Here is a 26,537-nt window from a genome sequence, read left to right on the forward strand (position 1 = left end):
CTAATGAAAAATCCAAATTCAGTATCTCAAGAAATTACAATATTACTCAAGAAAAAAATACAAAAAAAAAAAGGATTTTAGAAATGTTGGCCAACTGAAACATATGAGCATGTTACAGCACTCAGTGCTTAGTTTGGGCTCCTTTTGCCTGGATTACTGCAGCAATGCGGCGTGACATGAAGCCAGTCAGTCTGTGGCACTGCTCAGGTGTTATGAGAGTCCAGGTTGCTCTGATGGTGACCTTCAGCTCTTCTGAATTGTTGGGTCTGGTGTGCATCATGTCTTCCTCTTTACAAAATGCCATAGATTTTCTATGGGGCAACGGTCAGGTGAGTTTGCAGGCCTCTGTGTAGGTGCTACGTCCTGTTGGAAAATTAAATCTGCATCTCCGTAAAGTTGGTCAGCAGCAGGAAGAATGAAGTGCTCTAAAACTTTATGGTAGATGGCTTTGTTGACCTTGGACCTCAGAAAACACAGTGGACCAACACCAGCAGATGACATGGCAACACAAACCAACAGTGACTGTGGAAACTTTCAACTGGACCTCAAGCAACATTGATCCTGTGCCTCTCCTCTCTTTCTCCAGACTCTTTCTGGAACCTTGACTTCCAAAGGAAATGCAAAATGTACTTTTATCAAAGAACACAACTTTGGACCACTCAGCAGCAATCCAGTCCTGTTTGCCCAGGCAAGATGCTTCTGATGCCATCTCTAGTTCAAGAGTGGCTTGACAAGGAATGTGACAGCTGAAACCCATGTCTTGCATATATCTGTCCATCAGTGACGTGCCGTGAGGTGCAAAGCTGGTGAGGCACTGACTTAATCATAATCAGATATCGAAGACATAATCCAATCTGTTCTCTGCCGTTTCTGATCGTTTCTCAGCACACGAAACACGTTACACACACAGTTGGTGACAAAAAACACTGTACATTATATACATAAGCTAAATTATGGAAAATCAGTTCATATATTAAATGTTTAACCATTTCATTGGCGACGTACAGACAGGGGGAGCATGCTCCCATCGAATGGCGGCCAGGGCAGTTAGCGAGAGGTTGCGCAATCCCAGGTGAGGCTCAGCTCGCTGCTGCCTCACAGGCTGCACTTCTGAGCATTTGAAAGGGAAAATGCAAAAATTCTGCGATTTTGAAGAAAAATTCATCAAAATTGGCTATGCTAAATTTAAAAAAATACTTTACAGTACAAACCCCAGGGTGAAAACAGCAATATAAATAATTGTATTATATTTTTCCATTATGACAGGTGAGACTCTGCCCTGACCGTACGTCCCTGTTGTCCATGGTGGTTCTTGAAGCACCAGCTCCAGACCACTTTTTGAGAATCTCTCCATATTTTTGAATGGATTTGATTTCACAATTCTCAGGATGTGGTTATCCCTATTGCTTGCCCACTTCTTTTTTTCCCTATCCCTCACCTCTCTTGTGTTGGACACAGAGCTCTGTGCTCAGCCAGCTTCTTTAGCAATGACCTTTTGTGCCTTGTCCACTTGTGCTAGGTGTCAAAGGTCATCTTTTGGACACCTGTCAAGTCAGCAGTCATGATTGTGTTGCCTACAGAACTGGATTGGGAGACAATTTAGAGACCTTTGCAGGTGTTTTTAGCTGGTTAGTCTGGCACCAGGGGTTTTCAATATTAAAACTTCCAGAATATTCTAATTTTCTGATACTAAATTTGGAGTTTTCATTCTTCAGTAATAAACCCAAAAAGAAAAATAATTGAAATATACCAGTCTGTATTGTAATGAATAAATACAAGTTTCACGTTTTGAATGGAATTACTGATTTAAGTCAACTTTTTCCTGATATTCTAATTTTATGACCAGCACCTGTATATTCCCCATCACACCATGTTTTAATGCTTTTGAAAAGAACTGAATTTCCACAGCAAACTTCTTGGCATGACCTTTTGTGTTTTTCCGTTTGATTGTGAAGTGTCTGCTGGACGAATGTCCACCAGGTGGCGACACATCTATAGTAAAACTAGTTATTTCCAGGATACTGAATTTGGAGTTCCCATAAGTTGCAAGCCATAAACGGAAGTAAACTGCAGAAACACACTAATTTATACACAACTGGCCATTTTGGACCCTTCAGGTTTTTAAAATACTTATAAACTGGTGCTTTGTGGAACTAGACTCCGGAAATTCAAACTTAAGCCAGTTATATTTAACCGTAACATTAAAACAACAAAATAGAACAGAGATTTTACCAAATGTGAATGTTTATTACTAATAAAGGCCAGCGACACTGGCTGAGAAGACTACACTGGCAAGATTAAATCTGTCCAAAAAAGAAAAGAAAAAACAAAAAACAGGGGGACAATCTAAAATCAGCGGTACTTAAATACTCTAAACAGAAACACCCACATTACGTCCTACACAGCTGTAGGCCTTCACACGTCAGCCTCACTCAAATGGTTTTCACGTATTCAGACAAACTTCACAAGCCCTCCAAATAAAAAAAAAAGAAACAAACTCAACTTAAACCCCATTTTGATTCAACAAACCTGCAAGCGTCAGAACAAAAAGAAAAAAAATTTACTGAAAACTGGTTTTATTTGTCAAAAAAAGCTCCTTTACAGCGCAACGATTTTATACTGTAAAGCCAGCACACATGTAAAATACAACCCTTACAATACATTAGAATCAAAACAGGTACCAAAAAGTACAGTAAAAATTACACTTCCAGTGGAAATGTGGAGGGGGGAAAAATAAAATTTAAAGAAAATTAAAAAAAAACACACCAAAGGGAAAAGCAAAACTTAAAAAAAAAAAAAAAAAGGCTAAAGAAAAAAACAAAAAAAAAAAACATGGAAAAGTTACATTTCAGATGTTTTCTGTACAAATGGTCTTCTGTCATAAAAGAGGTCTTAGTGAACCCAGTGTGTCCGTCCTGCCGTCGGTGTTACTGGATCACTGGAGTCTTAAGGAACACAAAAAGTTTAAGTCAAGCTTAAATCTGAATGAAGTGCAAAAACATTACTCATTACCAGAAAAACCCAGAATAACCAAATAAAAACCTATAACACAGCAAATCCTGTTCATCTGAGCCCAGTGTCTGGGTTGAGCTGCTGATTAAAGAACTGCTGTTTTGATTCTAAAGAACTTCACTTAAATAACGGATGTGAATGTGTTGGTCAGCATACCTTCCCCCACCAAGTGATCATCAGTACGGCTTGTAGCTGGTCTGGTGTGCCCCCCGCCTTGGGGTTTTACCGTAGCTGGCATTCCCCTGGTCTGTCATGGAGACAAAACAGGAAAGTCAGACACTTTGGCAGGAAGTCTCTTCACTGTCTCCTAAACATAAACAAAGGACACGGACGAATGACCATCTTTAAATGGTCACCATTTAATCCCTGCAAACCAAACTGAGACCAATTGGGAGGGAAAACAGGATGGCAAATGGAAATAAATAAAATCACACCAAGTGGTAAAGAAAATAACTCCAAATATGGCTGAAATGAAATTCCCAGCATCTTTTAGTGTTTTTTTGATCATTTCAATACTTCAAAAGACTTTAACACTTCACCCACTACTGGGACCATCAAGTCATTAGATATAAAATACTCTCAAAGCCAAAAATTACCAAAATAATCTGAAGACTGATGAAACGAGTTCATCGACTTATCACTTACTGTAGTCATATCCGGTGCCGTATCCATAGTAACCAGAAGAGTAGTCGTAATTGCCGTAGCCACTGTATCCACCGTAGCCGTAGCCTTGATTGCCATATCCCTGGTAGTAGTTTCCGTAGCCCTGGTTCCAATTCTGGCTCTGACCTGAGACAACAGTTGATCTTGTTCAGACCAAATACCAAGCAAAGGACGGCCTCCCTGGCCTAAGACTGGCATGCAATGATGTGCTTCACTTTGGACAATCACTAGTACTCACAATAATTGAGAAACAAGAGCAACTATGACTAAAACCTAAAAGTAATGAAATAATGAGAGAAACAAGTTGTCCTCTGATGCAAGGGTTCCCACATTTTTCCATGCCATGGAATCCCAAAGAGCATTAACGCTTGGCTGAGGACCCCATTTCAAATCACAATTTGTAGCGAAACATCAACTTTTAGAATGTTTTTTTTAATGACTAGTGAATAATTATTACATTTATTTAGAATAACTACTGTTTCACACCTTCTGATTCTAGATGGCCATGAGTTCTATGGCAGAAAGTTTTATTAGATAATATGTCTATTACCAGATAATAAAATTTTTCACTACAATTCCCTCCGTTATAATAAATATGTAATACTTCATACTAATCACATCAAGTTCATCCCCACCGTTCTTATGGTGCTTGCAGCAGAGTAAGTTCCTTTGCCCTTTTTCATTATCAAACATTTCTATTTCTTGCTTGCTACACTAGCTTGAGGAGCAAAGTAGCTTGATTACTTTTACAGCCAATTTGAAAATGAGCATCAGGAATAACATTTAAATCAATAAAAAAATAAATAAATAAAGGTTTTTCCTCATCTTCCCTCCAACTTTGAGGCCTCTACATCGCCCCCCGGTGGCACACATTTGAAAAACACTACTCTAATGTATTTGAAACAGCAGCTCTGTCGTTTACCTCCACGGCCCCTTCCTCCCCGGCCTCCGTATCCTCCTCCACGTCCCGTCCCGTACTGCTGCTGCTGGTACACCTCCTTCGGCTGGGCGATCTTCAGCTCACACTGTGGAGGAAATTAAATCCGCGTCTTGACCTAAGGCCATCCAGCTGTGAGAAGGCAAAGAAAGAGTGAAAGAGTGTACGCACCCTGCCACCTTCGATGGTGTGGTATTTCTTCTCCAGACACTTCTTGACGCTGGCTTCATCTTTATACGTGATGAAAATGAAGCCCCTCCTTTTCTTGGATTTGGGGTCAATGGGCAACTCGATGGTCTCAATCTAGGAGAACATCGCAATATAAATGATGCAACCTTCAAGTGCAACTTCAGTTTACATAAAAAGAAGGTTTGCTAAAAACCTGTTTCATGGCTTTCTCTACTATTCAACTGGACACCAACCTCTCCAAAAGCGCCAAAGTATTCCCTGATAGCCTCCTCGGTTGCTTCAGGATTCAATCCCCCAACAAAGATCTTCTTAGCAGGCTCTTTCTTCATCGCCATCGCCCTTTTAGGGTCGATCTGACGTCCGTCAAGTCTGTGTTCTTTCTGTTCCAGCACCTGCAGAAACAAAAAGGTATCATCAGTGTCTCCAAGAAAGCCAACTGACATCTCAGGAATGTGTTTTGCTGTTTTAAGGAAGAACAATCAAATGAGGCTCACTTTGTCCACACTGGCAGAGTCTTTAAAGAGCACAAAGCCGAAGCCTCGGGACCGGCCGGTGTTGGAGTCCATTTTGATGGTGCAGTCTGAGACCTCCCCAAACTTGCTGAAGTAATCCTTCAGGTCTTTTTTACTTGTGTCCCAGCTGAGGCCACCAACAAACATTTTTCTGCAAACCGAAGACACAAAACACTTCCATCTCTCTTCTAAACAAAGACAAAACTTCTTCACTTAATCCCAGCTAACATTGGAGTTAGCATGACTGTTTAAACTCTTACCCAGCATCCTCTTCTCCTTTGCTGGCATCGATCTTGCCACCGTCTGTGCCGCTGTCCTGGCTGTCGTCGCCACCCATCAGCTCCTGCTCGGCTCCATTCTGGTCCTCGTCTCCGTTCTGTTCCGATGTCTCCATGAGCAGATTCTCTGCGTCTGCCATTCTGAAATTGGTTTCTGTTCAAGAGACTGAGTACACACAAGCACAAAATTCAAAGTATGAGGACCATCATTTGAAATGTTGAACAGGCCTAACATTACAGATTTTTTTTTTAAAGTAGAAAAATGACGAGATGCTAATAAATTTGGCCGTTTAAGGCCAAGGAGCAAATATTTATGCCTTCTACAAAAAATGCCCCCAAAGGAGCACATAACTTTATATTATTAGTGAAAGACGCAGCTCTTCAGTGCGTTTCAAATTCATGCAGTTATGTGAATACTTTTTTTTCCCTAGAGAAAATATGAAACCATGGTTACTGCAACTGATAAATATTAATCCTAGGGAGTATATGATGAAATAAAAAGAGTGCTGTAATGTTTATATGGCGAATTAGTTCTTCAAATCAAGTTCCCTCCAAAATACTCAACCTTGCTTGTGTTTCGGTATTTTAATAAAATTGACAAACATCACACAAGCTGTGGGAAAAAAAACATTACACTGGTATACGCAACATTCAATAAATCACGAGCCATGATAAATCTGTTTAATTTTATTTTAATTAAATCACAAAGCACCACTTTCTGGGAGTATACATTTCATTTGGCTTATTTCATGAGTTCAAATATGTGGTTCACTCTGCACCTTTGGATACATTTAAGGCAAGTATTTATAACAATTTTCTTTCCCAGGACCAATAAAATGCCTTGTGTATAAATAATTGGATTTTTTAAAGTACGCCACTATATTACAGACTATACTATTTTTGTCTACCACATCTGAGAGTTCCAAGGCATTTGCTCCAGAAACTTCACTCTGTTGCAACATTGATTGATGCATGCTGCCGTTAAAAACTAAAGAACTTCACCGTTTTTGTCCTTCAGCTGTCTGAAAACTGGCAAATGTTGATAAATTAAAAGCATATGCCATTTTAATTAATATAGAAAATCACCATAAATTAATAGGTATTCTGCTTTCCTACCCCAACTTATACCTTCAAAACTATAACTGTATAATTTTGGATTGAATAGTTTTATAATCACATTACTTGAACGCGTCAAACAGGGCCTGAAAGTTTTTTAATAAACTAAAGTTTTTTTAATAAACTAACTTCCACTAAAAAATATATATATATATAAATTTCTTGGTACTTGCAAACAGATATGAAGTCCAAGCTCCAAAATGAATAAAGGTCTTCTTTCTGCTTTTTCACAAATTGAACTGGAATTTCGCAAACAGAAATGAATAATTTAAGTGATCCCAACTATGAAAGGCCTCCTTTGGCAGGATGGCAGAAAGATTACACGTTCCTTATCATCGTTTATCTGCCAAGATTCATTCATTTCTAGAGAGGACTGCACAACACAAAAGTAAACATGAGTAAATTATGAAAAAAAGAGAGACGTGCGCATCTCTGAGGGTCCATAAAACGACAATATATAAACAAAAAGATAACGAGCGCCGCGAGTCTCCATGTTGTTGAGCTTTTGAGCGGACCGCGCTTTGCCTCGTACCCGCTCGGGACGGAGAGAAGGCCTCACTTGCAGCTAATCACTAAGGAGCCCATTAAATTACTATTAACGAATATCCGGGGAGTACACACCAATAAACAAGAGCTAAAGCATACGCATGTGTTGCTTAGTAGCGTGGGAACATGGAAGGGAGCGTTTCATTCATCGCTTTAAATAATCGCGTTCATGACCATTAGCTCCTTCAGCTAACTAAATGCTAACATCAAGACACGCCGCAAAAAAACCCTCCCCTCTCAGAACAGACGCACACAGAATAACGCCTAAATAAAACTGAACCACCTCACTAAGGTTTAAGTGAGCTAATAACAACAGAACCCGCTGCTTACTTTGCGTGAATAAACCGGGGGGTCGCCGACTCACAGCTCAAAATGGACACTCCAAATTCGCCGCTAACTCGTGGCAAAATATATACGACCGGATGTGAGCAAGCAGTAGGGAAGCGCGGAAAGACGATGTCTGTGATTGGACAAGGTCTTGCGTTTAGTAATCAAAACTCTTACTCTATTGGCTGAGAAGGTGAAGGCTGTGACAAAAGGCATAGTCACCAGCCGAATGTTCTTTCTCTGTTAGCATTGCTTTTCACGCTGCTGTTTCTGTTTTAGATATATCACCGCATACATATGAGAGTAGCCGCCGCATCGGCTTCTTTGCCCACGATACATGAGCAACTCCGCCATGTTGTGAGAGGCAAAGTTTCCGAAACAGGATTTCTGAACAAAAAAACACTCAATTTTATGTACAACTAATTTTTGATATGTATTTTTGTATGTTTGTTTTTGTAAAATTTAGTTGGATAAAACAAAAATAACATTTATTGTCCCTCAGTGGGAACATTCGGTTGTACCGGCAGCAAAGTGTCAGGCAAGTCAAAGCAACTAACTTTACACAAAAATAAAAAAAGAAAATAGAATGAAGGATGACATAGTGTACCGTAAGAGCTAAGGTACAGCACAAAACAATACTAAACAGCTATTGAAATGCATACTCTGATTCAAAGAAATGTGCAACTGAGTAGGATAAACTAAGACATGTATGAAATGTGCCTGTGTATTTGTGCATAAAACAAGACTATTTACAAAAACTAAAGAACAGCAAACAACAGGGATGTGCAAATAACAGCAGGAATGTTAATCAAAATGAGGAAAACTACACACTAAACAGCAGGGATGTGAACATTTCTGAGTATAAGCCTAATTGTGATAAAATATTCCAGTTCCAATTGCTGGGAGGAAGGATCTATAATTACACTGCTTTGTGCACAAAGGATTCAGCACTGAAGGAGCTCTCCAATTCAGCAATAGCTTCATGCATGGGATTGACTGTCCCTGGGTTGAGGGGGCATCTTAGGACTGGCCTTCCCGATTAGCTTAACTGCTTTCTCTACTTTAGATAAGCTGCTGCTCCCACATGTTACACTATGGAAGCCAGCTGATGTCTCCACAGAGTCAAAAAGGGCCTCCAGGAGCCCCCATCCACTTCAAAGGACCTCACTCAGTCAACAGGTAGTGTCTGCTCCGACCTTTCCTCTAAAGAGCATCAGTGTTATGACTCCAGCTCAGTTTATTTTTCGGGTGAACACCCAGGTACTCCGAAGAGTACCAATACCGGTTGCCATTGAGAAAATATATCTTCAAAACAAAACTTAAATCGACCTCATCTCAAAAACAGCAATCCACTTAATTCAGATTTGTAATATAACTGCATTATTCATCTACATTATGCAACCACAGTAGAATTATTGTGTCCATCTAGTTGACACCTCTTACTAAAAGGGAATGAAAAGCAGAGAGAAAATAAAAATTGATAAGGCAATTTAACATTTGGTCACAAACAGGAAAACTAATAAAGGCACAACAGGCAAAATGGGAACATAGGATTAATATGCAAATTGGATATGCTGGAAGTGTATCGCTTCAAAAAGACAATTCATAGAAATGCAGCTTCATACTTTACCATCTGAATGCAAATTAATCTGCTAGAAGACCAAAGGTGAAAGTTGTTTGTCTGAATTCAAGTTTTCTGAATAAGTTGCCTGCTTAGTTCCCAAATCTGCAAACAATTCAAATAAAACATTTCATTTGGACTTATCTTGACTGCATAATCTATATCATGCACACTATCTGGTATTCAGTGCAAAAACCTGGAACAGGCACCAAAGGAGGCAAGTGTTGCTCAACTGCCATGAGTGGAATCGCATTACAAGATGCAGTCATAAGGTTTTCAGTAGAAATCTTGAAGTTTGCCATTTTCCTGTGGTGCAGTTGGGGCTTTGAGGTGGTTGCTGGTACTAATTCAAGTGTCAAATACCTTATTGGAATTCAAAGTATCTTAAGTTCACATTCATACAGGCATCACCCACACCAAGTCATACCATACTAAGTTGTTAGATGAGGGGCGGAAAAAAAAGACAATTGGCAGATGATGCAGGAATAAATTTATTTTTCAATGACAGTTCATTCTCACTTTATTCACACTTGATTTAACCTCAGTTAAAAACACATAGAATTACATTAAAATAGCACAGTACGTTTCATAAAAACCTGCTTAAACAGCAATACTTTAAACTATCAATTTAAACCAATTCAAATAAACTAATTTAAAGATTCAAACACTGTGAAAAAGTCTAGTCTTAAAGCAATACATTAAGTACTAAGGGAAGAGCCACTGCCAACTTCAAGATCGAGATTTGGAGACCCAGTGGTACTTGTCGACACGGGGCCCCGCAAAAGTAAACGTGGTCCGATTGGATTTAAAGCCTTTCTGGTTGGAGAACTGAGACGGTGGACATCCAGTGGAGGAAGAGAAAGACTCTCCAGGGAAACCCTTCCTCTTTTCTCTCAGCCAGGTCTGTGGAGCTCCTGGAGAGAACTCGCTTAACTGTAAAAAAGAGGGGTACAACAGTTATGAGTCTAAAACATCTCATACTCTTAAAATTACAAGGAAAGCTCTTAATGTTAAGGTTAAATAAAGAAATGGACAATTTAAGAGTTTTGGACAATATTGTAGCTTCATGTGGGCACACCCGGTAAATGCTGTTGGGGTTGATGACAGTTGGGATGGTTTTAGGCTCGAGGCCTGCGGAAGGGCAGGGGCCTGATGGACGGCGGCTACTGTTGCTACTCATGCTGTTGTCCACATCTTTGTCTTCTTCATCAGAAGAACTTCCCGACTGGATGTCGAGGCTTGCTCGCTCCACAGCCTCATGGATGCGTCGGGAAAATTCACCATCGCGCCGACAGCTGTCCAACACCGAGACGCAGAATGGAGTGCTACGTTCACCATACCTTCGAAAGCAGATGGAGAAAGTTCCTTAAACACATTGACTCCAGTAGTTATTTTGGCAGTCTCTAACTCTGCAATGCCATTTATCACCAACTCATCTGGCTCTCGGGTAAACAGACCTGCAAGAAACCTCTCCAGGGTCGACCCACACTGTGATCTCCAGGGGCAGCCCCAGGTCTTCATACCGCACTGCGCTCCACTCACAGGCCTGCTGCAACACCGGGTCCTGCAGCTGGACACGGTTCATACGAAGACACCTGAAACCAGATTGCAATGACAAAATTAGAATCAGAATGTCTTTGTCACAGAAGCACAGTTTCATTTCAGTACAGTTCATTCAAAGAGGAGAAACTGCCTAAGACCGGGGAAGACAGGTGTTAAAGGCTGCAATTCAGTTTAGTAACTGAATTTACTTTACTCAAAGGTTTACCATAACCAGTATATTACTAACCCAAACAAAAGTTCACACCATACCTGTAAATTTAACCAATAACCACCACCACATTATAATCAGAACTTGGCCCCATAAGGCCCAGTGGGCTTCAGTAGGTAAGTGAATGTGCCAGAGAAGGTCCAAGAAGAATAGTTAAACAAGTTCACAACACAATTTTCAACCAAGAGTACCAAGTTATAGAAGGTAAGAGTTCTCATTTTGACTCATTTATTGCTCTGTCCCATAAGCTTAGATGTTTCTAAATATCATATGGTATTTAAAAACATCTAAGCTTATATGACAGAGCAATAAATTGCGCTTTTGGGTTCAGCTATTTTTTGGGAGAAATAAAGTGGCCAACATCCAGCTGTTTTTACCTAGAAAAAAACTCTGAAAATATAATATACAGTTAGAAATTGGTCACTTTCATACCTGGGCATCCCTCCAAAAGAAAATTGCTAGCATATTGAGAATCACTTATTTTCTTTACCTAGTCTAGATGAAGGATAGCTCAAAGCAAACTTTTGGACAAAGCATCTCACTTACTTGTAGGTGAACAAAACCACCATAAGTGCAGCAGACAACCTAAAAGTTGAGGTTAACACATGGCCTCAGTCATAAGGAAATAGTAATTCCTGTAGAGCATCATCCAGTAGAGTAGTTCAAGCAGCAACTTTTAACTTTAAACCTGTTACACATCTTGGGGTCGTTACCTTGAGCCCAGCAGTGTATCGCAATGAGCTCCCAGGGGCCTCACCTGTAGGCCTGTCCTTTGGTGGGCACGCTTGGGTGCCAGTGATTCTTGTAGTTCTCGAACAGAGCCGAGGTGAGGGCGGCAGCAAAGCGCTCCCTGCTGTCGTTATCCAGACAGCCGTATCTTTTTACCAGCCGAGTAGTAAAAAACACAGCGGCAGCAATTTCCTCTTTCATGGCTTACACACTCTACTTTCCAGCACAAAACACAGAAGCTATTCAGCTAAATAAGAATAAAAAACAAACTCAGATCATAAAAAGACTTGTACAATAAGTCCACTTTTAAAGAAATAGAAATATAAAATTAACCAGACAGAGACAACGCAAGCAAATGTATTTGCGGCAAAAATTTCATTAAGCTCTCTGGATGGGCTACAAAATCTAAAAAACATAAATCGCAACAAACTTAACTAGTCAAAAGCAGCAAGATATCAGCCTCAACACTTTACAAAAAAAAAAAAGCTTCTCCCTCCACTGCTTCTCAGGGTTTATTTAAAAACACAGCTCACCTGTGTGACAATCAGACACACCTGAACCTGGTCGGTTTGATGACCTCAACAAGCGCTAAAATAATAAAGCCTTCAATGCGTCACTTTAGTGCTGAAATGTCGCAGCTGTTTTACACTTAAAAGACACTCATTGTTTTTGGAATAAAGCATGCTTACACAGTCAGAGCATGTCCTTTATTTAGTAAATATAAATAACATTAAACCAAAGTGGCAAAAAAAAATTCACATAAAACTTTCAATATTAACATTCATCAAGTGAAAAGTGAGAATACAGACAACAATGATACAAGCAAATAATCATGGGCAGTGAAATATTTGTATTTTTTTCCCAAGCAGACTGATTTATTGATTTATTACCTTCTCTGTTAAATAATTTGAACATTTGAAAGAAAATGCATCAGCAGGTTTGCAGTAGAAACACAGGCCTCCTTTCAGATTGATTTATTGGTTTGCAAATTTTTAACTCACTGCAAATATGAAATGCCCTTAAATGCAATAACTAATACGTCTGTGTATTTGCAAATGGATCAGTGTAATACTATTAAAATAAAAAAATCCTATATGAAAGAAGTCACAAGTCAGAAGAGAAACTGGATGTTTATATTTGAAAATGTTCCCCCCAAATCTGCCAAAATCAAACTTTAACAAAAAATATATGCTCCACACATTTCCATAAAAAAGTGAATTCACAGTTATTTAACCAGTTTATTATGAGTAAAAACAAAGCATGTATGACGCTATCTCCACACAATAGGCCTTTATTGGGCTTCACACAGCAGATAGCAGATCTCAAGTATTTACAGAGATGAAAATATCCCAGTGCATATTAAACAGAAACATTCAAAACTGATGAAAAGCTGAAACTTTCTCCAAATAATATGAAGTTAAACTTTTTAACTTTTTCAGGATCTTGAGACAGCCAAATCTTTCATCAAGATAAATTCAGGACAATTTATCTATAAGAGAGCCTTATAGGACCTCTAGTGGTCAAGTTTTTAAATGCAATGCTAACACTGCGACAGTTTAGAGAGAAAACAGCCATCCTTCAGTGAGATGTGACAAGGCCTATCCATTAGAATTAAAACTTCACAGACTATTTTCTGATTAGTGCAAGTTTGTTCAATCAGAGAAGTGTTCAACTACTGACCGTAAAATCACAACATCATTCCTCATGCAGAATATTGCCAAAGAATGGGACTTTTTCATTTTGTATCAACTACACCATCTGAATGCAAACGATTATTATTGCACAAGTTCAGCTGCTGGAATATCCAACTTTTGATGGTACCAAAAAGCATGCCACAGACTGAACATCAAGACCTCACCAGCTTTTATAAATATGGCCTAACACCCAAACCCACCATGTAAATAGAGCTCTACACAAAGAATGGTACATTTTTTTCTTTCTTATTTTGATGACGGCGTTGGAAATTTTGAATGAAGATAAATGTATTACCATGGCCAACACAATGTAAATGGTGTCTTGCTGTCTAAATAAAAAGACAAAAATATACTCCAGATCAAATTCTCTATGGTGATTTTAGAAACAAACTTTAAGAAGATTTAGACCTCAGTTGGTTTCACAAACACTGTTTTGTGCATATTAAAGGAACAGTCTCTTCAAAGAACATTAAATTTGACCAAAAACAAAGCTATTGGAAGATGATTCAACTTTTTTCCCCAATTGAATATTTTCATATAGATAATTATGACAGAGAACCAACTCCTTTTCAGTCACACATCAAAACAGTTTTCATTTATATTCTCAACATTGTGCAAATGAGCTAATAGCTACATGCTGTGATGGAAAAACTGATTACTTTAATGAGATGAATCTGTTTTCCCATTCCAAAAGACACAATGACTGGTTCTCTTAACGCTTTTCGGAATATACAGATTTGAACTAATTGCTGATACCTGAAATGTTGACAAAAACAAACCTTTGGCCCAAAAACCAATCAGAAACAATGAAAACCTTTGCAATGAGTACTAAAACTTGGTGATGAGAACCTTTTTAACATCTGGCTTGTTTGTTTTATGCACAGAACAAAGTGACTTTAAGTGCTTCTTTGTTTTTGTGTAAATCAAAATGTTGCCAATTTTAAACCCAAAATTTCTCATGATCTGAACTGTTAAAAAAGAAAAGAAAAACAAACACCAAATAATCATCTTATTTTCCTAAAGAAGTGATTTGTCTTCTTCTATGTTTTCTTCATTTTGAGTTTTCTTGCAACCAATCAACCAATCACAACACTCCTCCTTCAGTCCATGCATTTCCGCAGCAGCAAACATTCAGCAACTTTTCAAGCAGATGAGAAAAGCGATAATTAAAGGCCTTAACTGATTAAGAAGGGGATACAATGTGTTGAAACCGGAGAGCTTTCAGAAGAACATGAGGGAGAAACATGTTTCAAACTTTAGCTTAAGTCAACAAAAACCTACAAGCTCACAGCAGAATCTTTTTTGTAAACTTTCAAACTGAAACAGATGCTGTAGCATTTTTGAAATTAACCAGTCATATTAGAAATAATCTTATGAGGCTGTATTGCAGGGGTTTGAAATTTGTGACAACAGATCATATTGCATGTCATAATAAAGTAAGTTCCTCATCTGTACTTTGGAGACATTGATATGACTGCCTCCTGAATAGTAAGGGGCCTTTGTATGTACTTTCTTTTCTCTTATTTTATTGATTGTTTTTTTCTTTTTAATGTGATTTGAACTTCAATCCTGAAATAATATCAATCTATCTATTTGTCTATATTTAGATTAGAGAAAAATCTAGAAATCTTAATTCCAATCACTTGATTTACTTTTTCTCCAGTTTGTACCCACGAGTTGATATTATACAGAATACTACTTCCACATTCTAACTATGAATAATGTCAAACCAATGTACAAAAATCACAGCACAAGTTTGTTTGTTCTTAGCAGTGTTTTTGATTGTGGAGAGGAGTAGTTTAAAAAAATTCTTATTTAACTTTTATTTTTTTATTTAAGAACAATTGAAGAGTTATACCCTATTTCCATTTAATTTGGTCCTGATTCCCATTAATGCTAGTTGTCTGCTGACCTCTGATCAAAGAAAATTGAAATGTCCATTTGCTGGTAGATCTTATATACTAGAGTCACATGGCTGAATTTCCTTACAGTGGACTATGAGTGGAACATAGACAATTATTCCAAATCGGTTTTCAGGACAAACCCCCCAAAAGGCATGAATTTATCAAGAGGTAATTATTTTTTTAAACAAGCCTTAAATAATTTTAGATGTAATTGTAAATTTTTCTTTTGGATTAAAATAATTGATTCAGAATGTGATTTTGATTTCTGTAAAAAAAATAAATGTTATTAATCTAGAGTTAAAACAATGAGCTGCTGATCTCGACGTCATTTTCCAGGATGATTCATTTTCTGTCGACTGAACAAAGAGCGTGAAAATGTTTCTCTAGGAAAGTCAGAACAAACCAGTAGCAGTTGGGATCTTAATTATTAAATTATAGTGGGGATTAAAGAAAAATATATAAAAAAAGACAGAAACCAGAAGACAGTCACTGTTTACTCCATAAATGCAGAGGAAACATGAGTCAGGTGCTTATTCCCATTAAAACCATATGAACAGCGCAGACATTTTTGTTGTTTTGAAACCTTTTAAAAACTTTTTTGTGGGTCATCAGCCTCGGCCAGAACAGAAATGACTGAAAGGCATTTTGCATTTTCACAAACAAAAAGCAAATACGAAAAAATTTGCTTTTATATAATATATAATATAATATATCTTCTTATTATTAAGAAGCAATAATAACAAATAATAGCAAATAATAACATGTCCACAAACCCAAGAAGATTTCTAAACACTAAACACCCAGCTTTAAATATAACTCATATTCAAGTAAAATCCACATCTCTAGCTTTTAAAAGAAACATAAATAACATTTGACATTTAAACATGTTTGGTGATGTGGAATGTGAATATTTAGGTGTAATGTCTTTAGACCTATGCAACACATTAAATATAAGTTAGTTTAAAATTTAATTTGGTCTTCTTAATGCATGCAAAGAGTCTTATTTGGATGTGTTGCAACGGAGCAGCTGCAGAGAAATGTAACAGCGCCTAAAAGAATCCATGGTGCACCATGGCACCGTGGACATAATACTTTGTTTGGCACAAAGTAAAAAACTGAATGTACAGCTGATTTACAGAAAGTACATTCACCGTTAACGGGTGAATGAGACTGTACAGACATTTACATTATATACCCTATCAGGACAGAGATGATCAACCTGTTCCCTGTTGCTGTCTCAGAACGGAGGTGAACAAATTCAAAGGAATATGTCATTCTGAGGCAAAATAAGAAAAAAACTTCATTAAAATTAGCAGCTCTGTAAAATAAAGTATAAATATAAATAGGAATGCAAATGTGTCACTTCTTTTCTCTTCGGAGACTTTGGTTCAGTTGGGATTTTAACAGCATATTTTATTTACCAAAATCTTCCTATAGATGGATTTTCTAACTCTTTTCACATAAAAACAGATGTTTTCATGTTTGTTATTACTTCCTTCCAGTCAGGACATCTGCTTTACCTCCAGCCTGTAACAGTAAGCCTGTCATTTGTTCAGTTTTTCTATAAAGCATAAAGCATCGTGGCTTTAAAAAGAATCTTTTCATTATCCCTGTTCCGCCGCGTGAAGCTATGTGCACTCAGATCAGACGTTCCAGTGTTCGACTCATCTTATGATGTTGGACAAATAAAAGAGCAATCAGTTCAGTAGATAAACACACAAACATGCAGGAAACCTGAGTGCATGATGAGGATAACAATATTTTTTTTATTAGTTCGTGACTCGAGCGACCTATTTTATTCAGTCTCCCTTCTTTGCCAGCTCTCCACACACTTAGCTGCCTGAGGAGTATCCAACGTGACAGCGTGGAACTAAAATGGCACGAAAACAAAAACAGTGACGGTAAAAAAAATATTTACACCAGTGCAGTGTGAGGTTCTGTCTTATTTACAGAGTCGGGGCTTGCTGGTGCACATAAACTCCTATCTGCTGCTCTGTTCAAACTCCACTTATCTCTGGGAATGTCCAGCAGACCAGCGCGGTCCCACGTGCGGCCCGCGTTAAAACGGGAGCGTCTTCAGCTGCTCGAACGTGATGAAGAACTGGATCGGTTGCTAAGGAAAAGCTCAGGAGTTTGCATGAAGGAGAAGCTTACTGGGAGTCAGATGACGACAATTCACCTTTCATTTTACTAGCAAATAGAAGATTGACATTCAAACACAGGCTGGGAGTAACAAACCTGAACAGAAAGGGACTGAGTATGGTGGGGGATCTGTGATGCTGTTGGCCTATTAAAGTTCCACAGGCCTCTGGAATCTTCTTAAGAGTGCATGGCACCATGGACATAAACTCAAGGTTTTGTTTGCATTGCTAGATCTTGTAAAATCAAAAAAAGTTTTTTATTTTATTTAACAGCTAACAAGATCAAAAAGTGACAATAAACATATTGGTTTCCATATTTGTATGACATTTTACTATATTCATTAATTTCACAATCATATGTCAATATTTGCAGCCACTGTTTATTTTCTCCAAGTCACAAAACAGTTAATTGAGTATGTTGGTGTTCATTATTGCAATAAATAGTGTTCTTTATAATTTTGTTAACAACGTTAAAGTGGAAAGAATAATTATTGTCCTTAAAAAATTTTGTGTATGAGTTTAAAAAATTGTGCGAAGAGAAAAAAAATCAAATATTCTTCTCTAGGGATGGCAGTACTTGCAAAGGTATGGAAGGATTACATCCTCCACTGAATAAATGTCTTTAAAGTAAAGATTACATTTTCTACACTATTCAAATTAACTTATTTTGATCCTCAATAGATTTACTTTTAGATAAACTGCAGGAAGTGTTAGCAGGTAAGTGTTGGATCTAAAGCAGTGTTCCCTAACCCTAACCCATTTAACAAACAATCCTGGACCACCTGACCTGAAATTGCCCCCGCAACAATACAACTTAATATATATTGCAACCTGAAATAAAAATATTAGTCTCTTAACTCACTTATTGTTGTTTTCTTTGTTCATAAAGTGGTGCTGTTAGGAAATTGTGACTGGCCACAACAAAGCCATGAACACATCTACTTGGCATTTTGAGTTAACTGATTCTGAAAGTGTCTTAGCTTTCCAAAGATGTCAAACACATGGAAATAAAAAAGAAGTTTACAACCAAATGTTGTGTGCATTAGTAACATTTAGGGTTATATGTTTTTTAGAAGCACTATTAAAAAAAATAGACTTGACTTGCTTTAGCAGAAACAAAAAATCCTTTTCTGCACCATTAAATATAAAATAATCCACCCATTTCTGTCAATTGTATTTACTAATTGTATTTAATTAATTTAATTATTTTAAACTAAATAAAAATAACAATAGCTTTAGATGTGTAAGGAGAGCATCATAAGCAAGCAAAGTAAAAAAAAAAACAAAGAACAGTTCTGACTAACAGAGACCGCTCACCACAAAGACATTCAAAGGAACGTTCAATCGCTAGTGATTGAACACATCAACACTTTCAGCAGCTATGACTTGGCTTTCTCTAAGTAGTCCTGGAGTTGTTTTTTTTTCCATCGGTATCAGAAGCTTTTGTTTTGGGTGACTTGGTTTTAAGCTTTCCATTTTAAGTTTTCCATTATTATTTTTAAACACATTCCTTTGCTAAGCTAGCTGTAGCGTCGCACTTTGAGCTAACCTCACGGCAAGTAAACTGTCGTTTGCATGCAGTACCTCGCGGACCACCAGGGGGCGCCCGCGGACTACTAGTGGTCCAGGGACCACAGTTTGAGTAAGACTGGTCTAAACTATTGTCTTTTTTTGTTCCTTCACTAAAATAGGTTTTTCTGGGTGCTTTTAAAGGATACAATTATATTCCAAGGCCCCAGTCGCAGCCAGTTTGGCCAGAATCCCTTATAAAGAGCAAAGAATCCCTCGTTACTCCAAGTCTGCATCACTCCATCCAGCGTTCCTTTGTACATGGGGCTTCCAGACACAACCCGCTGGTTCATCATGCGAGTCCGAACCACATCCACAGGGTTGGAGGCGATGGCCCCGGCCAGGCCACAAGTAAAACTGGACCTATGGAAAACATTATTATTATTATTGAAAGTGATTATTACCGTACACAAAAACCAAGAGAAATTTGCTATAAAGAAGAGACTGACATGAAATGTGTCAGGATGGTGTCTCCCACGAGGCCAGAGTGAAGGAGGTGCTTCTTTGTGACGTCATAGAAAGGAAGTTCCACTCCGACCACAATGGCCGCCCGCTGGGCAGTGGGGATAACACCCTGAAAACAAAGAAGAAGAACAAAGTCTGACTTTGGCTTTATGACGGAACAATTCTGAGTAAACTGCCTAGCAGTTTGTCAATATTTTCCAAAAATATTTCTACAACTGAAAGTCAAAAATTGTGCAAACAAGATCTTTTCTTCCTTATCTTTAGGCCTGGGGTTAGACTGGATATGGTTATGTATTTCTGAGTTGAGGTCATACATACCATGTCATTCAAAAGTATTCATACCTCTTCCAGTTCTTATTTTTGTCTTGTTAAAACCGCAAACTTCAAAGGAGCTGTTGCTATTTTGCAGACTAGCATAAGTGCTGCCAGGGCGAGTATGGAGAACCAGAATTTCCCAACAGTCAAGTTAGTTCAAAAGGCTAATAAATAGTTTCATAAACACGAAAACAAAAGATATCATATTATAATTTTAGTATGTTTTAGTTTAAAAAAAACCCATGACATTGGTTTTAAAGTTTGTCCCCTTTAATTACCGTTTTTATTTATTTCAGTTCACAAAAATGTTTCTTCAATTTCAGTTCTGGTTATTTCATTAGTTTTATTTAACTATATTGACCTTGCCTCTGAACCCAGTCATCCCTGAACCCAATAAAACGTTCCACAGCAGCATTATTCCAAACATAATGGTCACAGAAGCATCCAGAAAGAACCCACCCTCCACAGCCCTCTGGTGCCCTCGGTCTGGTAGATGTTGATGAAGTTGGACATCATGCTGCCCTGCAGCAGGCTGCCCTGCGCTTGCATTCTTATCTGGAATGAAAACAATTACGGAAAGTTAGAATTTTTTTAAAGATTCTCATAAATGTATGTTTAGGAACTGGTTTATATGTCTACCACTACTACAGCCAGCTGTTGACTTAATGAGAAATGTTGAGTTTCTCCTTATTAGTGACGTCAGAATGACGTCATCTGCCTGAGTGCAACAGTCCTGGAAGAACACCAACCCATTTCCATGCCAACGTACCAGCAAAGCTGCTTTTATGTGTTGGCAAACAGACCCATCGGACTAATGTAACCATTAGCAATCACCTTGAGGACGTCAGTGGGGTTGGCCAGAACGGAGGACATCACTCCGGATACGACCCCACAGAAGATGTTGATGATCAATGTCTCATCTGTGAACCGAAGCACAGTCAGAAGTCACCACAGATGTTAAGTCATAAGAAGAAGAAGAATTACTTTATTCATCCCAGCAGGGAAATTATTTCACAGTTACAGCAAGAATTTTTTTATACACAGATTAACACAAACACAACGGGAGCTGAGTTGCAGCTGAGCCGGCGCCATTTTTGAAGGCGGACATGCGGCAAAGGTCGTCGGAACCGGGAGTCCGCGGGTCTAAGGCCTCCAAATGTGGGGCGTGGTAACCCCCTGCGCCACCACAGCACGTCCCTTCCCATAAGGGAAATATCCATGTTTTAAAAGTCTGACCTGATGATTCTGATTTTGTTTATTTAGGAAAAAAGGTTTTTATTTACATAACATAACCAGATCCAAGTATAAAGATTTGTTATTTTCACATCTGGATCTTATCTGAAATTAATAAAGGTTTTACATGGAAATATGTGACGTCCAATCGCTAGTGAACGTCACGCCCAAATGTTTGTACGTTTAAAATTAAATGCAAAGAAACATATTAACTGTTTTATGAAGGTTAGCTGCCCTAATTGCAAATATAAACTCCTAATAAAGACCGTTTAAAATCTCCACTGCTATATTGTCCTCGTTTTAAAATGTAGAAGCACTCACTCTCCTTGGAGCACGAGCGAGTGCTGCGACTCATTTTGAAATTATGCCAAATACAATTAAATTGCCAAGTAATGACCTTTCGAAAGTTGCTTTTACAAATTCTGACTTCACATTTGTTCTAAAAATAATCTGAATCAACTAAAAACAGATGCTTAAAGAAGCTGCACAAAAATAAGAGTGTGGAAATTAGCCACAATATTCCAAACAACAAATCTTTAGACATAACATCAATAGTTAGAATTTATGGTCTAATTCTAGTTCAAGGCTGCTTAAGTAAGGTCAAAACAGTGCATTTACCATTTCTAGTGAAAAAAATACAGTTTATCAGAATTATATTCAATAAAATGAGTACAGGCCTTCAGTCTTCCCTTCTCGCTTCAGATTGAGGAAAATCATGATTAAAATAAAGATAAAAAGTGAATTGAGTGCAAATTAAATTTAAAATAACTGCTTGGAGCTGAAATGTTTGTAGCTCTGCAGTTTTGTGAACTTTACTCGGAAACTGCACTGCAGTCGATGATGGCAAAGAGACACTGGGGAGAAGAGAATGTTGTTGGCAACGGCAGGTAGCGGTGGCAGATAAAGCAGAAACCAATCAGTAGGAAAAAGTCATATAATGAATCATGAAGAGAGGGAAAAAACCCAAAGAGCAGCCATAAACATCCTGACAGTCTGAAAAACATCATGGCGCCGCTTATTTACACATAAGTGAAGCTAAATGTAATTTGGATGTCAACCAAAGTCATTTTATGTACACAATGGAGATAAAGCAATCACTCAAGTACTTCAATCTCTTTATCAAACCCTCAAAATACTTGTATTTTTAAAAAAATATATCAGTCATATTTTTCTTCTAAGCTCAAAACCATAATCCCTGTCTGTAACAAAGAAATATATAATTATGTTACAATTTTATCATATTTATCTTTGGTATCAGAGACAGTCAGAGGAAATCTGACCTATAATTATTAGTACATTTCTTCTTTTGTAAAACATTTCCTCAAAATCTATTTTTCTGAAATTTGTTTTCCTCTTATTTAGCTTGCAAATTACTGAAGTCAGGTTATTATATTGACTCTGCTTCAAATAATAATAAAGGAAAGTTTTAAGGAGTTCTCCTCATTCTTTGTTTAAATGAAGTTGACTCCATTGAGGCTGTGAGAATAAATCTGTTAAGCAGGGGTGTAAATACTACAATAAGCTCCCAACATAAGATTTTAATAAAACATAAAAAAGTGAAGTGAAACTTGTTTGATTTTTCTTCTGCAAATAGAAGTTTTTACATCTACACAAAAAAGATTTGGTTAAGACCAAAGCATAATTAATGCTATTTTAGTCTAGCTGTGTGTCTACAAAACTGTATAAACAATTCATAACTTTGAAATCCAGGCTTAGAGGATTTTTTGAAACATTAGAAATGGTTTCAAACTAATAGTTTATCCAACTAAAAGATGGAAGAATGCATACTTAGCAAAAAATATACAAACACTTGCCTTCTGGGTGAGTGACGAACATCCTCTTCAGAGAGTTGTATGTTCCTATTTTGATTGTACCGTAGGAAGCTTGTCTCAGAAGAGCCGGGGAAATCCTGTGCAGAGCGGCAAAATAAAATTTGTCAGTTGAAGTCAACAATTTTATCATTTTATATGCAAGACAAGGAGAGAAACATGTGGGTCTAAGTGAAAAGTCTGCATTTGGATCAGTGGACCAATCAACCCTGAACTGAACTAGTATGGTGTAACACCATGTCTAAAAGGTCAAAGTAAGAAATATCAACAAATCTTGAAAGCGATAGAAAAAAACTAGAAGAAATGTAAAAAATAATAATAATTACTTTTGAAATACAGTACTCTAATATCTGATGACTGAATTCAACAAAATGATAATTCAACCAGACAATGTTTATAGTAAGGTCAGATTAAAATTATTCACATCAATAACTAAAATCAATTATTCACATCAATAACTAAAATCTCCAGGAAAGCAGTTAGAGCTTTTTTTACTTTGTTTTAGGAGTTTTGGACCCCAATATTAGAAAAACAAATAATCAATCACCCGGAAACGGGAATTTGAATTCTTTTTTCCATGTTTTGCAGGTGAAAATTGGATTAGTACCCCTAATACTAATGCACCAACACTAAGAACTCCCACCTTTTTCAGTGAACTATATCAGTAGTTCTTTTTTCTAAGTTTAGGGAAAAGCCCAAATATCAGGAGTATATTTTTGATGCATAAATGGGAAAGATCTTGTAATGTCTTCACTTTTACTACTACTGCTGCTTGTACTGAAGACCCTGCAAAACTGCCTTATCTGGTTTGTGTTATAGATCCCAAATCTGTTTTACTGCTTCTAGTAGGAAAAATCTCCTGAAATATTCCGAGGTGTCCCAACATCACTGAATAGTAGAAGACTCAGAAACAAATCAGTGTCGGTTAACTAGCTATAAGGAGCAGTGATAATAAACTACCAGTGATGATCAAATCTTCATTTAAAAACAACAGAATAACACCTTTAAAGTTAATGAGCTGGGTTTCATGTTAAATATCTAAACTACTGAGAGATGTGATAGAACATGTAAGGTCTCTAATTTTCTATCTAATTTTGCAAAAACGTAAAAACGTTATCCGTAACTGAATCTAATATATTCCTAAAAGAAATTGTGAGCTATCTACTTATTTGAAGTAGATTATTCTTAACTGGAAAATAAAAGAGGAAATCAAAAATCAAGAACAAAATGCGAGCAAGACACAGCGGCATACCCAGAGTAGAGCGCCAGGATTCCCTCCTCCTTGCCGATCCTTAGGAAAGCGTGGAACATGCCCCGGTAGCGCACCTCCATGTACTGGCACTGACCCTGGACCTGTAGCCGGGTCTTAGCCAAGTCCACAGGAAATGTACCTGAAGATGGAAAATATCAAATTAAAATGACGATGAATTTTGAGAGGGATGTTAGCCCCAAATCTTTATTGGGATTTTATGTGACAGTCCAATACAAAGTAGTACACAATGGTGATTTTTCTACAAGTGAAATTTATAAAATTATGGCCCAGAGTAAATACTTTTATAGAACCACGTCTGCTGCAGTTTGGGCTGTAAAGTCTGGATTCTGGGATTTTGTTCAATCTTTTTTGAAAAAATATCTTTACCTCAGTCAGGTTAGATGAACAGGTCTGTGGTTGCACTGGATTTTATGTATTGATATCAGTGTAAAAGCAGCTACAAACAATATCTTATCATAACAAGATATTGTTTACTTTCCACTCCGCAATCCAACACAGCTTTAAATTGCATTAAAATGTGTGGTTTTAATGTAGCAAACTTCAAGTGTGGATACTTTTGCAAGGCATTGTATATGCTGTTATTAATTATACACAACATTAATTTACAGTCTAATACCTACATATTTTACAACTTTTATAAATATTTATGTTACTGAAATAATCAGTATTAGGATGATAGATTTAATACATATACAGCTCTGGAAAAAATTACTAAACCCCATTGAAAACCTCATGGTTCTTCCAGCAAATACAGATTCCTTTACGCTTCCTGAGTTAAAACATTAGTATTGTTATTTCTAAGTTAATATGAACTTGTTTTCTTTGCATTATTTGGGGGTCTGAAAGCACTGCATCTTTTCCTTATTTTGACCATTTCTCATTTTCTGCAAATACTTAATTTTTGTTTGGAATTTCAGAGTCATGTCAGATGTCCATAGAATAAAAGAACAATGTTATACCTATTACATACACCTATTAAGAGTGTTAAACATCTATTAAACATGTACCTATTAAGAGTAAAATCAGAGAAACTGACCATTTTAAGTGGTCTCTTAATTTTTTCCAGAGCTGTATATTTGTACAGGAATAATTTTCTGGTTTAGCTAGAGGCTAGATCTGACTAAAACCTGCTGATATCACATGGAAGATGCAAATTGAGGCTAACTGCCATTCTGCTGTATCTTTGACTTTGTGAACTGTGCACATTATCTATTCTAGACTTATTTATTAGGTTTATGTCGGATGGCCTTTAAATCTATTTAGCAGAATCCATCAGCTTCCCTCTGAAACCAGAGTCATCATCACTCTGCAGGTGCTGCTGCACAATTTCTCAGCAAATTTCAGAAGCTGGTAACAATTTATACATAAATCTGAAACAAATTAGTAGTTACTGCCCTTTGGATTTACATTGAAATAGACTGAAGCGAGTGTCTGTGTGTATTGGTGCATCAAGTACCGAATTCTGCGACAATCGAGGCTATTCCTCCGTAGATGAATGGCTTCCAGTTTAAGTTGATCATCTCTGTGTCGGCGGCGGCCGCTTCCACCTGCTGCAACCCGGCTAAAAACAAAAAAAGGCCCAGACAGAGGTCAACGCAATGCTGCAGCCTCTGACAGCACAGCATGTCGACAAACATTGAGCTCTGGTGATGCTACAGATCAACAAGGTTCCTCAGCATCAGCATCCCAGCATACTGCGCCGGAAAGAGACAGCGAATACAGTCCAGGGAGTCTCCTATCTTTGGCTCGGGCTCCTATTGGCTGAGAGTTAAAGCAGTCAAGCGGTTCAGTGATTCTATTGGCTGTTTGGTTACACCATAGCTGAGTCAGTTGAGTGACAGCAAGCGTCACGAGCGAAGTTATTCAATAATAATGCAAATAAACACAACTGAAGTTTCAATTGCTTACACTTTTAAGTCTTCGAATAAAATTTAAATAAAATAAAATAGTGTTTCTGAACTATATTCATTACATGGAAGGTCTCTGGTTCCCTGAAGCTTAAGCAGATGGCTGTTATTATTATTAGACTAACGGCCATTCAGCTAACACTTCGAGTTTACCGGCTGGCAGTTAGGCAGCACTTTGAGCCAAAATGTCCCCTACCTGTTGCGTCGAAAAAAAATCCCCAAACCACGGGACTATTTGTCTTTGTTTCCCATAGCTCAATGAAGTCCCGTGCAGTGACTTTACCAAAGTACAAGCAGGAAACTTCTCATCTACTGTTAGCTACCCATTTGAGCTAGTGTAAAGGTCCAAATGATTGAAGCTCAACTTCCGTTTATACTTTCAAAATAAAATCTTTCCCCCCGGAAAACAGGAACTGAGTCAAGACGATAGTTTTAAAACAGCATTTTCCTGGTTAAATAAAGGAATGAAAAGTGAGGCGCACCACGAGGTTCTCTCTTCTGTCTGT

At 37.6% G+C, this 26,537-nt stretch overlaps 3 protein-coding genes across 4 annotated transcripts; all 3 read right to left on the reverse strand.

Moving 5' to 3' along the window:
* Positions 1–2,226: 2,226 nt before the first annotated feature.
* Positions 2,227–7,686, reverse strand: LOC102218096 (heterogeneous nuclear ribonucleoprotein A/B-like). Its single transcript, XM_005800357.2, has 9 exons — positions 7,584–7,686; positions 5,574–5,757; positions 5,296–5,464; positions 5,035–5,193; positions 4,784–4,915; positions 4,598–4,700; positions 3,658–3,801; positions 3,169–3,259; positions 2,227–2,945 (listed from the first exon to the last, which is right to left on the reverse strand). Exons 2-8 carry the CDS (start codon positions 5,729–5,731, stop codon positions 3,189–3,191), a joined length of 936 nt encoding a protein of 311 aa, XP_005800414.1. The 5' UTR covers positions 5,732–5,757; positions 7,584–7,686; the 3' UTR covers positions 2,227–2,945; positions 3,169–3,188.
* A 1,988-nt stretch (positions 7,687–9,674) lies between these two features.
* On the reverse strand, positions 9,675–12,339 carry LOC102217844 (maternal B9.10 protein-like). The gene is made up of 4 exons (XM_005800356.2): positions 11,730–12,339; positions 10,659–10,796; positions 10,280–10,541; positions 9,675–10,134 (listed from the first exon to the last, which is right to left on the reverse strand). Exons 1-4 carry the CDS (start codon positions 11,900–11,902, stop codon positions 9,931–9,933), a joined length of 777 nt encoding a protein of 258 aa, XP_005800413.1. The 5' UTR covers positions 11,903–12,339; the 3' UTR covers positions 9,675–9,930.
* Positions 12,340–12,389: 50 nt separating this feature from the next.
* On the reverse strand, positions 12,390–26,421 carry LOC102217594 (brain mitochondrial carrier protein 1). Of its 2 annotated transcripts, XM_023342841.1 has the most exons (9): positions 26,228–26,421; positions 25,581–25,685; positions 24,104–24,242; positions 22,837–22,931; positions 20,624–20,709; positions 20,249–20,344; positions 19,459–19,583; positions 19,159–19,372; positions 12,390–17,400 (listed from the first exon to the last, which is right to left on the reverse strand). In XM_023342841.1, the coding sequence occupies exons 2-9, from the start codon at positions 25,642–25,644 to the stop codon at positions 17,359–17,361; spliced, it is 861 nt and encodes a 286-aa protein (XP_023198609.1). In that variant the 5' UTR covers positions 25,645–25,685; positions 26,228–26,421; the 3' UTR covers positions 12,390–17,358. The 2 variants fall into 2 exon arrangements, with proteins under 2 accessions (XP_023198609.1, XP_005800412.1); XM_005800355.2 differs by lacking the exon at positions 26,228–26,421 and having other exon boundaries at positions 25,581–25,813.
* Positions 26,422–26,537: the final 116 nt, after the last annotated feature.

Source organism: Xiphophorus maculatus, chromosome 11, assembly GCF_002775205.1.
Source record: "Xiphophorus maculatus strain JP 163 A chromosome 11, X_maculatus-5.0-male, whole genome shotgun sequence".
Classification (NCBI taxonomy): Eukaryota; Metazoa; Chordata; class Actinopteri; order Cyprinodontiformes; family Poeciliidae; genus Xiphophorus; species Xiphophorus maculatus.

Excerpts from the sequence above, each read along its gene's own strand:
- LOC102218096 (XM_005800357.2), bottom strand. The coding sequence starts at position 5,731 with ATGGCAGACGCAGAGAATCTGCTCATGGAGACATCGGAACAGAACGGA. Across the intron at positions 4,701-4,783 it reads ACACCATCGAAGGTGGCAGG|TGTGAGCTGAAGATCGCCCA; the intron begins GTGCGTACACTC and ends TTTCCTCCACAG. Across the intron at positions 3,260-3,657 it reads CGGCACCGGATATGACTACA|ACCAGGGGAATGCCAGCTAC; the intron begins GTAAGTGATAAG and ends TCTCCATGACAG.
- LOC102217594 (XM_005800355.2), bottom strand. The coding sequence starts at position 25,761 with ATGTTTGTCGACATGCTGTGCTGTCAGAGGCTGCAGCATTGCGTTGAC. Across the intron at positions 24,243-25,580 it reads CTCGATTGTCGCAGAATTCG|GTACATTTCCTGTGGACTTG; the intron begins GTACTTGATGCA and ends TTCCATCTTCAG. Across the intron at positions 17,401-19,158 it reads TGGGGCCTTGGAATATAATT|TTCTTCATCACGTTCGAGCA; the intron begins GTATCCTTTAAA and ends CAACCGATCCAG.
- LOC102217844 (XM_005800356.2), bottom strand. The coding sequence starts at position 11,902 with ATGAAAGAGGAAATTGCTGCCGCTGTGTTTTTTACTACTCGGCTGGTA. Across the intron at positions 10,797-11,729 it reads ACCAAAGGACAGGCCTACAG|GTGTCTTCGTATGAACCGTG; the intron begins GTGAGGCCCCTG and ends ATCTGGTTTCAG. Across the intron at positions 10,542-10,658 it reads CCTGGAGAGGTTTCTTGCAG|GTATGGTGAACGTAGCACTC; the intron begins GTCTGTTTACCC and ends CTGCTTTCGAAG.